This window comes from Antennarius striatus, chromosome 10, assembly GCF_040054535.1.
Source record: "Antennarius striatus isolate MH-2024 chromosome 10, ASM4005453v1, whole genome shotgun sequence".
Classification (NCBI taxonomy): Eukaryota; Metazoa; Chordata; class Actinopteri; order Lophiiformes; family Antennariidae; genus Antennarius; species Antennarius striatus.
Genome location: NC_090785.1, coordinates 9,229,856 through 9,241,900, shown reverse-complemented (window position 1 = coordinate 9,241,900; position 12,045 = coordinate 9,229,856). Strand labels below are relative to the sequence as shown.

Here is a 12,045-nt window from a genome sequence, read left to right as displayed (position 1 = left end):
ACCCATTTCATTCAACAGTGTCATTGTAATCCTCCCAAATAATTAACTAATATCTATGATTGTTAAAGGAAAACTGACCTTTGAATGAATATTACTTTTTTAATCAAGTAAAAAAATTATTTTTGAGTCAGAGGCTCACAGATGAATTGGCTTGACTGACTTTGGGTTCCATTATGATGAGGACTTTTCTAGCACCGTCTACATCATGATGTGGTACTTATAGATAATCCACCCCGGTACATCTCCACTCTCTGTCACTCAGGACAAAACAGCTTAGCTGGATTCTGCTGCGGTGACGTGTCAAGACAGACATAATGAGGTGTCACCTTGTCTACCCTATACGCTTCAGGTAGGAATAAATATTGAGTGTGTATTTATGTGTGTGTGTGTGTGTGTGTGTGTGTGTGTGTGTGTGTGTGTGTGTGTGTGTGTGTGTGTGTGTGTGTGTGTGTGTGTGTGTGTGTGTGTGTGTGTGTGTGTGTGTGTGAGTGTGAGTGTCTTTCAGGATATAGATCAGTCAAAAATGACCCTTGTAGCCAACTGTACTTAACCGAGTACACGATTAGTTAATTGCGTATCTTCTACACAGCTGCTTATCCACCTTGCTGAAGCCTATCAAAGACAGCTACGGATAACAGTTGGGTTACATCCTAGATGAGACATCAGCTCACCACTGAACCACATGAAAGACAATCAACCACTCACATTTTCACCTACAAACAACTTAGTATATACTAAGTGTCAGAAACGGTATGTTTTTAAAGGTTGGATAAATATATACAAACTCTGCACAGAAAGGAGTCAAACCAAGAACCTTTTTGAAATGAGGAAACAGGACTAACCACTGTGTCCTTGTGCTGCCTTGTCATTGTGAAGTCTCATAATTAATTTATTAAAGCTTGGGTCTGATAATGTATATTCGTTGTTGGCCACAATTACAATGGAAACAACAAAACCAACAATCTATTCATGCATCTTTCAAGTTTTTCAGACTTCTGTACGCGTTGCCATTTTCAAGTCCATCTGTTCATAGTAAAAACTATGCAGCTGGACAACTTTTTAAAACAAGTGGCCACAAGCAAATACTAACAAGAGCTTATGTTGGTTTTAGGTGACTATTTTCAACCACAAAACTGGTATAATGCCATATATTCTGGAGAATATCATACTGAAAAGGAACTACTCTGCCCATTTCATTGCGATTGAGAAAGTACCTACTGTAGCTTGTGTGTTGAAACTCACACTGAGCTGTACTGTATAAGCTTTTACCTACACAGCAAACACCTGTATCTCGATGTAAAATTAATTTAGTGGGTTTTTGTTTTTTTCTGTTGGATATTTTCTAAGTGTTGTCTCTTAGGACCTTGTAAGATTTCAAGTCAAGCAAATCATTTTCTGTTACTCAGTATTTATTAATAGCAATACAGTAATGCCAATATTCAATTTTATACCTGTTATACAGTATATACATTATATAACAAAGTCATAATACAGTAGGATTTGATTTTAGAATGACAGAAAGAATTCATAAAGAAGGGTGTTCAGATTAAGCACGGTGAGTAAGTGACATTGAAATGGTACATAGTGTTTATTTATGGAGTTGCTATGAGCAACAGGACATGGATCCATAGCAGTAAAGTACTGTACACATAGACTGAGCTTACAGTATATAAGCCTACATACCAGGGTGTGTCTGTGGATACACACTGATCTCTGTCTGCCTGCATGCATGGATGGATGGTTTGATGGATGGAAGGATGGTGTGAGGAACTTGTATGCTGGATAGACTTGTGTGCATCTCCATGAAATTCAACAACATGAACACTTCATAGACAGCAGATGGTGCATCTCAGTAGTAAAGCAAAACTAAAAAAACACAAAACAAATACTACGCATAGTATATGGATGCACAGACACTTGCACAGGTATCCATTAAGAGACACTTGTGCATTAGAAAGACATTATAGTAAAAACCCCTCTTTAATTGATCCATACATGATAAAATCAAGTGCAGAGCTTATCAGTGCTGCAAACACACAACATGAACTCTATGTCATTATGTAATGTGAATTAATCTTTTGTCTGTCTCTTACAAAAAAGACCAGAGCACGAAGAAACCATTCAATATGTTTCGTGTTCATATATTAATGGTGAAAATGAATCCTCTTCTGCCTAAAGAGAATGCCTTTCCTTTGCTCTTGGTTGTGACTATAAACACAGATGTCAGCACTTAGTCCAGATCAAGCATCCACAGCATACTGTTTTTAGCAAGTCCTGTCTAGGTTTTGTCTTTGCATTTCCTTCCTGTCTAGCTGTTTGTCTACTCCTGACTTGTTCTGGAGCTACAACTCTCCCTGAAGCCCTGCCTCTCTTCCACTGAACAGGACTCAGACCTCTCCTTCAGGGCTTTTGTTTTGTTTTGGATTGGCTCCCAAGACTTGCCTGGCCATGAAAACGTTCTTCCACCCAGACATCCTTTCCTTTTGACGCCTTCTTGCTACTAATCCCTGTTTTTGTTTACATCTCTCACCCCAGCCACCTGCAAACTATGATGTTATATAACCTCTCCTCAAACACCTTGTTTTTACACAACATGTAACACTGTTTAGTTCTATTCCACTGAAAGGGTCTCGATAAAAGTGTATTGTAAAACATTATTCCTTAAATGTGCAATAGGGTTAGGCAATAGCAATTATAAGTTCTAGTTAAAATTGATCGTTTTTAGCTCTGTCGTGATGTTATGCAAACTGTATGAGAATACATTTTTCTCGTTCTGTAATGTCTTTGTAGCAGCAGGGACATTTCAATACTATAAAATATTTCACAAGTAGTTGTGCTATAGTTGTGCTGCTTTTAATGTTTTTTAAAATTATCATATAGAATTTGTCTGGCAATTGGGACCAAATTTGGAGCAGTACAGAATAGAGAAAATTAGATTTTGTTTACCTCATCCCTACATTTTTTTCTTTGGTGACAATGATAAATACAATAGAAAAAAGAATAAATAAATCCATCCATCCATCCATCTCCCTCCGCTTATCCGGGGTCGGGTCGCAGGGTCAGCAGCTTAAGCAGGGAAGCCCAAACTTCCCTCTCCCTAGCCACTTCGTCCAGCTCCTCCGGGAAAATCCTAAGGCGTTCCCAGGCCAGCAGGGAGACATAATCTCTCCAGCGTGTCCTTGGTCGTCCCTGGGGCCTCCTCCCGGTAGGACGTGCCCGGAACACCTCACCAGGGAGGCGTCCAGGGGCATCCTAACCAGATGCCCGAGCCACCTCATCTGGCTCCTCTCTATGCGGAGGAGCAGCGGCTCGACTCTGAGTCCCTCCCGGATGACCGAACTTCTCACCCTATCTCTAAGGGAGAGCTCGGACACCCCGCGGAGGAAACTCATTTCAGCCACTTGTATCCGTGATCTCGTTCTTTCGGTCATGACCCACAGCTCGTGACCATAGGTGAGGGCAGTAACGTAGATCGACCGGTAAATCGAGAGCTATGCCTTTCAGCTCAGCTCCTTCTTCACCACGACGGACCGATACAGAGTCCGCATCACTGCAGACGCTGCACCGATTCCCCGCCTCCGGCCACCGCCCAGCTCACAATACACCCGACCCCTGTGGCCCCTCCCACAGTTGGTGAGCCCATGGGAAGGGTGACCCACGTTGTTCTTTCGGGCTACGCCCGACCGGGCCCCGTGGATGCAAGCCCGGCCACCAGGCACTCGCCTTCGAGCTCCACCTCCAGGCCTGGCTCCAGAGGGGGGCCCCGGTGACCAGGCAAGGCAAAACATGATCCATTGTTTGTATTCATCATTAAGGGTCTGTGAGCCGTCCTTTGTCTGGTCCCTCACCTAGGACCTGTTTGCCATGGGTGACCCTGCCAGGGGCAGAAAGCCCCAGACAACTTAGCTCCTAGGATCACTGGGACACACAATCCCCTCCACCACGATAAGGTGACGACTCAAGGAGAATAAATACAATGGGACATAATTAGGCAGCTATCATCCACTCATAATATCTCAAGATAAAAAAGGGGAACTCCCCACTGATCTCTCCATAAAGCCAAAACTTTGTAGAGGATTGAAAGAAATAAAAACATCCCTATTATGCTTTCCATAATAGGGACAAAACAACATGTACCATGACCCCTCTGCCAGTTCTCCCAACGACTGTTGGACAACCTTCTTATGTAGCAATTATTTCATGGAAATAATTTGCTGTCTGAGGCTGAGCTGGAGGACATGAAGCACAAATGAAAGCTTGGCTAGAGCGATTTCTCTTTTGCATGTTTTGACCTGTCATTAAATTTTCCTGCCATCCTTTCATTCACTCCCCTGACACTTGATCACTCACAATTTCCTGCTACATTGATCAGTATGACCGATTTTTTTTAAAAATTTGGTTCTATATCTGCTTTTAGAATCTTCGTTCTGCAGTTACGTGCCCTTCCACCAGTGTCCACAACATAATCCCACAGAATGACATATGATCACCCATCTATTGGAGTTGCGAGTTTAGATATGTTGTCTTACATTATCTTAATCACACAACCCATGTCATGAAAGGAAAGTGTCTTCACTATATGTGAATTTGTTAATTTCCGAATTTGGGATCTATCTATCTATCTATCTATCTATCTATCTATCTATCTATCTATCTATCTATCTATCTATCTATCTATCTATCTATCTATCCATCCATCCATCCATCCATCCATCCATCCATCCATCCATCCATCCATCCATCCATCCATCCATCCATCCATCCATCCATCCATCCATCCATCCATCCATCCATCCATCCATCCATCCATCCATCCATCCATCCATCCATTTAAGGCTAAGGTATTTTGAATTTGAGTTCTCTATTTTAACCAGAGTAAAACTCTATGGTTCAGTGGGGTTTCTGACACAGCTGGAACCTGTCTCTACTGCCATGTGGGAGGGCTGGGTCATGCTCAGTATTTGACTGGACCAAAAAAAACCAACAGTAATCATCTCAGGCCAAGGCAAGGAGATGTTACCACTGTGATAAGGCTAAGGTTAGCAGTGTTAGAAGTGCAAATAGCAGAAAATCAAACCAAGTCAGAAGCACTGTAGACGTGCTCTTTTTTAGAATCCCTTTTACTGTTTTGTACAGTTTATTATACACTACACAAATATGGAGTTTGTGCACAGTATAAAGAGAGCCTCAGATTTTGTTCCCAATAAGGTAAGAAAAGTGTATCTTTTTCAGCAGATAGACCTTTTTTTCATCCATTCACATACCAAGCAGTTTCTTGCCTGCACTTGTTCTTTTCACCTTCTTATCCTTTGGAACACTGCAACAACAAGCTTTCTAAACTACTTTAAAAGTTCTTCCTCTTTTTCATCTCTGGGCTGATTTCATGAGAGTTTTGAAACTTTGTGACATATTTTATGCTAGCATTGGGTTTTTCTTTTTCTTTTCTATTGCACCTGCACACTGACCTGAAGACCTGTTGTAAACATTTGTATTTGTATCACCGTGGGCTCATCGCCCCTTCTGAGCAGGCATGTGATGGTGTTGAGTCGCTGCTAAGCACTGACTAAGTGCCTAAGGTGAAGGTGCCAAGAGCGTCCCTCCTATTCCAGGCAAGCTTTGTTTTTTAATTCTCAAACTAAATTATCATATCTCTACTTTCATTGTGGGGAAATCACAAATCTTATCCACTCCAGGTTCGCTGGATGTGCCTCAAACACCAAATAAGATTAATGAGGTCAAACTTTCCTCAGTACATTTCTGTGACTCTTGACACATTTATATAACACATTTACTACTCACTGCCACTGCCTTGATAGATATTCTCTTGAAAAAGATGTCTTGACATGCATTCATTCTGTTAACAAGTAGCAAATAAGGGTGATGGCCAACTGACCACCAAGGGTGATGTAACAGTCTAAATCCTGGCCAGGCTTTCGTCAGAAGCTGAATCCTTTCAAAGCGAGTACTTGACAAATGTATGAACTTCTGCAAACCTCAAAACAGCAAATCGTCTTTCCTGTTTCAGCTGATTAGACTGATGAGCATGTGTGCAAATAAATGTTTGTGTCTCTGCATGGCAAGCTAATTAGAAATTAATTCTTTTATCATGCAAGGAAGCCTTTCCAGCCACATGAACCGAGTCTGAGATTCCTTCTTGAGGTGAAAAGGTTCAGAAGTGTTTTGGCTTACGACTATTTGTCAGGCAAACAGTTAATCCTACACAGAAAAAAAAAAAAAAGTATGGCACCATTGTTCAATAGCATGGGTGAGCACATGCCTAAATGTTATAAAAACTGATAGCTATAACCACATTTTCTCTTTTTCTGTGCTAGATACAACAGATACATTTTAAGACCGAGCTGAATAGCATAGTAGAAGTAATTGTTGTGTAACATTTTTAACAAAGCCCTGCCAGAAGTATTCTTGGAATGTTACATTAAATACAGCAATGAATAATGACTCTCCACAGCATATATAGGTATGTGTTCAAGTATGAGGATCTGTTGAAAGAAAAAAATATGTTTCTCCTTTGTTAACTGGTTTCGTTAGTTCTCACTTTCAAAAAATCAGTGATGACTATGTCTGTGCTCAATCCAAACTTTCTTCACCCTTGTTCTTGACCCTGTATTATCAATAAGACACACCTTAGCTATTTTATATAAATCAAATTGTTCCTTAAATGGATAACATACCTGAAAATCAATCAATAACTTCAAGGTGTCAAGCAGTGATTATTTAAGCAGCTCTTATGTAGCCCAACACAAAGATCTTCAAAAGGTCTTTCTGTGATGTATGACTTGAACAAATGTAGATGTACAGGACTCTGAAGTGCCTTGGGTGTTAAAACAATTAATACAAAAGTCCTTCTCAAGAGTTTGCCTGGGAGTTCACATTTTCAGACAAGGTTTATACGGATGAAAGATTGCTCTCATTGAACCGAACACCTAAAGTGAAAAGTAAATGGTTTTAACTCAACAGTACTGTTTGTGCTCGAAGAGCATCACTCTTCACCAGGAGAGATAAGATCAGACTTTAATAGCTGTGCACATAAAAGTTTAGATGTTAATGGCTGATATGACAGCTTGTCCTCTGCAGACATTTAATGACATATTGACAAAACCAATTGCCCAAAAATATTAAAGACAGCATCCCAAAATAAATACATCAGTAATTACCAATGCTATTGCTGTGTTGACTCCTAGCAAATTTTATCAATGTTTACATGAGATTACAGGACAGCCAGTGGTTACAACTTCATTGATTAAATATTAATCCATTGTGCATTTATATACATATATATTTCTTTTTCATCGTATTTACTCCAGTATTTATTTTGAAAGATAGAATCAGTCCGTAAGTTCTATTGTATAGTCAAGGATGAAAAGAGAACCTTTAGACAGGAATCGGTAAAAACTGGAACAGAGGTCATTGTTGATAACAAGATTCCTTCTGTACACCACTAGATGAAAAAAAAAAAAAAAGGAAAAAAAAATTTTTTAAAACCCATCAGATGAATGTAATTATATGATCATATGGTGTTTGAATGTCTGGCATATATGTCATGACCCTTCAACACATATCTTGGTTTTATTTGCACAAATGATAACTTAAAAGTAGAAGATACTGAAATGTGGTTCTTGGGCAATTTTAAGACTTTTCACTTGCTTTAGCATGCATAGATAGCAATAAAGCCCATTGATTTATTTCTTTTCCACCCAACCGGTCAAGGCGGACGGCCACCCAAAAGAGTCTGGGTCCTGCGCGGAGTTTCTTCCTCAATGAGGGAGTTTTTCCCCGCCACTTTCACGTATGCTTGCTCTGGAGGGTTCCGGTTTGTTTGTTTTTTCATTTGTTTTTTTTGTTGTTTTTTCTCTCTATAAAAAGCGCCTTGAAATGTCTTTGTCTTGCTTAAGCGCTATATAAATAAAACTTGATGTATTGATTGATCTCCAGATTTTACTACTGCAATAACCAGATACTGTAGTCTTTTAGTAACTACAGCTTACACCTTACAGTAACTGTTGGCTCCTATTTGTGAGTTTTGCAATCAAAACGGCAGCTGGGTGACAAGATGATTACTTCATTGACCTCAAGCAATAAAGGATCATTGTAATTGCATCTACATGATAACAGCCTGTTTTAGAATAATCTTGTGTTTGTTTGTTTGATTGATTTTACAAATATTAGATTGCATTTATTGTACAAACGGAAAATGGTTCGTATATGTTTACAGTAAACATCACAAACATCATACCATTTTATCTTTATCCATGGTCTGCTACATTTAACATGAGCAGTTCGAAAACCATGGCAGGGTTGATGTCAGTAAACACTCTGAGAGACATAAATATTTGGACATAGACTTAAAACTTGATGAAACACAAAGTTTCATTCTATAATCAGAGATAGGAATGAAAAAAATTATTAACATGTATGACTTGAAATTTGACCAGCTTTAGCTATCTCGTTCATTTCAGTAAATTTACAAAAATGGTCACTTCTAAGCAGCAGCAAGGAGGTAGTGATCATAAACACAGACCAAGAGGCAAAAAGGTGAATGTTGTAATGACTGGCCTTAACGGGTGTAAGAAAGAGAATTACTTTCAGTCTAAGTTCAAATTTCATGTCCTGATAAAAGACTCTTTATACTCACTCCTTATCTAATCAGATAAGTGTGTACATGTAGAATAGACATACCTGTGAAAGAAAAGCAGAATAGACAGCATAGTCTGGTCAATGTTGCTGTTGCAGATGCCCTCGTTGAGCAGGAAGCAGGGGTCCCTCACCACTGATTCGAGGGAGTCCTGCCTCATGATGTTATTCAGCTTGTCTGTATTCAGATTCTGGTACATCAGCTGGTTTCGGAGCTGGCGGAAGTGGCTGACGCTGGGGCTGGTTGGACTTGTTGGTAGGCCCCCAGTAGTACCAAGGCCCTGAGCTGAGTTTCCTGACATGGAGTCATCGCAGACATTGGCCAGGTCCAAGCAGCAGCTGCAGCAGTCCAGGCCGATGGGTGAGCGGCAATCATCGTCTGACATCTCGTCTGAGGGGTCGGCGCACAGGAAAGGCCCCCACTAGTGCAAAGGGGCAGGTGTAGGAATCTCGCAAAGAGGACTTGAGTGTATGAATGAAAGACAAAGAAAAAGACAAAACTCAGAACAGTGTTTTGCCGTTGCTCAGAAACAAAGACAGGTAGCTGGACTGTCTGGAGTGCCAACCTGTCTTTCCTCTGGGGCTAGAAGGGCAGGTTGAGGTCTCCTCCCTTAGAAGTGCAGTCACGCTGAGCCACTCAGCCTGTTTTATCCCTGAGGTTGTCCTCCTTTGGCTTTATATCGTTCACCCTTTTGTTCAGGGCTGACGTTGCTGCAGTGTGTTGCTACTGTGGCAGAAGAGAGTGAACGCCCCACACACAAACACACACACACTCACATCGATTCAGCAGGAGTGCTCTTGAAAGCAAAACCCAGAAGCTGCTTGCTGCTTATCACTTTTTTCCCCTGCACTTTGTTTTGGTTGGTGTGCCTAGAGACAGTGGGAGGGGCCTAAAGGAAGGGGAGAGAGAGGGGGGAAAGACAGGAAGGGTGGAGAAACCCATGTCATTGGTAAAACAGCATGCTCGTAATATATACTGGGCCGTCCTCGTTTCTTTTCCAGTTTAGCTGTTCACACATTAAGAGCAATGGAAATAGACAGGGAAGCTTTCGAGCATGCTTGAAACGTGTTGTTCCAGCTCCTCCGACCAAACTGACAGCACAAGGAGTAGCTGATTAAAGGAGGCAGGACATGGACACATGTCTTGTCCTATTAATTTGCAAAACGAGGAAAGAACAGATTAATATTTCCAGTTAATGCAAGTTCCCAGCAAAGCATTTTCCATACATTTAATAATAAAATAAATGCTGAATTGATAAGCTTGTGTGGTTTTATTGATTTTTTTGCCCTCTTTTTTTTAAATAGCCTTTTCTTATTTAATATCATGAGCTATTCTCTTATGTGATTCAACATTTGTGAGTTTAGGAATTCATCATGGTAAATATTCCTATTTATAGATTTTGATTTTCTGCAAATTATCTAATTTTTAGTGGTTAAAGCATGCTTTAGCACTTAGTTTAGTTAGTTAGCATTTTTATTCATGGGTTTACATCCACAACAAGTTGAAGGGTTTTCTTTGGCACCTAACATGTTCTCCCAATCTGTTCATGCATTTCCTTCTGGTGCACTGAGCAGTGAAATTGGAAACTAAATCATTGGAGTTTATAAGAATGCAAGAATTTGAGAATGCTGTACATGTCCAGAGCCCTGATTTAGACTGGTGACCTGTCCTGAGTGCAACCGCCTCTTGTTCAGTTAGAATCCCGCAGCAAATGTGCATAGGTTGCAGGTAACTCTAATGTATGCCCTCAGTATTAACAGAAATGCTTGTTGTTTAAGGCAAAGTGTCTAAATTTAATACCATTACATGAACCTTAAAGATGTTTTGTACACATCCTTTTAAGAAAATGTAACTATTTTAACATAACCTAAATGTCAAACCATAATATTCATGGAATGCCCCGTCTGTATACCTTTTTTTATTTCCTTCTTCATGTCATTTATTTATGCTGTAAGTGCTTTATGTTTGTTTCTGTATGTGTTCTTATCAGGCCTCCCCTGTGTTTACACTTTTGTCAATTTTCATATCTGTTCCCAAACAGTATGGGTTGAGCAAGAGCTTGTCGTGTTCTTGTCCTCCAGACAGGCATTTCACAATTTCTGGTTAGAATCAGAACAATGTTATTACAGCCGTAGAGATAAAGCAAGAATATGCTGATGAGACCCTGACCTCGGACCAACATTGTACTGATGTGTGCCCTGCCGGTTGTCAACAGATGGCCCGTAATTCAAGACAACAGCAATATAATTTTCAAATGGCATATCTCACTCTGAGGCATGCTGCTGTTTCTGCTGTAGTAAAAGTTGTCACACCACGCATTGTTGGGTAGCTGTGGGATCAATTAAGCAGAGAAAATGACTGACTTTTGCTTTATTGAGTGTGTAACGATGTCCTCAGGCAGTGGCGCTGCTGTGGTTCTTGTTGTGGGAAGTTGTTCTTTGAGCAGGGGCTGACCTCTAGTGGGGACATATTAGCATAGCCATTGATTTAGAAGTTAAGTGGGGGGAACAAAAAAAGAGAAAAATATTTTTAAAGTAAAAATATAATGAAAGAAAGACTAAAAGAAGAAATCAAGAGGACTCGCCATCGGCAAAGAGTGCTCAAAACTTTCAATTTGGAAAAACAACAACTAGAAATGTTTTCCACCAGAAACAAAAGCATTGAGAGTTTGAATGTCTGTGGTTCAAACTTTTTTCAGGATAAAAATGGGAAAAGCCTAGAGACAAGAACTCAAAATACACCAATATAGTCAGCAAAATTTATAGAAGTCAGCTAGTTAGGCAGTATGATGATATTCATCTGTGTGTTCTGTCTCGTCTGAAGGTTTCATCTACATGAAGAAGTGACACCACTGTTTGTAATATTTGTGTTTATGCCGGAGCTAACATTTGTCACTGTCAATACAGTTTAAATTTGTACATGTTAGCAGCGCAGCTTTATGTCGTTTGACTTGAAATTGTGTAGCACAAGCAAAAATATAAATTGTCACCACGTAGGCCTGATGTCACCTCAGTCTCTAACAAAGCTCAGTTTTTTTCTTTTGTCAATATATCAAGTAGCTAACTAAGAGTTTCTGAAGAGGTTTTCGAGGCAGATGTATTATCTTAGCTGGGCATCTTTCTTCATAACACTTCAGCTGATGTAAGTAGACAAATAATTTCCCTACATGGATCATTAAAGTTGATTTCATTTTAAATTTCATTTTCATGATCTTAGCTATGTAAAGGAGGAAGTTTCATCTCAAATCAAACCAAGTTTGTTAACACTGAAGTCACGTGCTGCATACAGTTAGAATAAGAGGCTTTCAATTGACCTGTTCCTGTAAGACTACAGGATGTACAACATAACAGGTTAGAAGACAAAATGGTGAAATGTGTACTAAATAGTAAGTT

General features: G+C 39.9%; 1 protein-coding gene across 1 annotated transcript in view; it reads right to left on the bottom strand.

Moving 5' to 3' along the window:
* The window catches only part of tsc22d3 (TSC22 domain family, member 3), a 35,078-nt gene extending 25,267 nt beyond the window's left edge, over positions 1-9,811 (bottom strand). The window contains exons 1-2 of the mRNA XM_068325047.1: positions 9,219-9,811; positions 8,698-9,114 (exon numbers count right to left, since the gene is read on the bottom strand). Of these exons, the coding sequence (XP_068181148.1) occupies positions 8,698-9,038 (341 nt within the window). The 5' untranslated portion in view covers positions 9,039-9,114; positions 9,219-9,811. The remainder of the gene's footprint in view (positions 1-8,697; positions 9,115-9,218) is intronic.
* Positions 9,812-12,045: the final 2,234 nt, after the last annotated feature.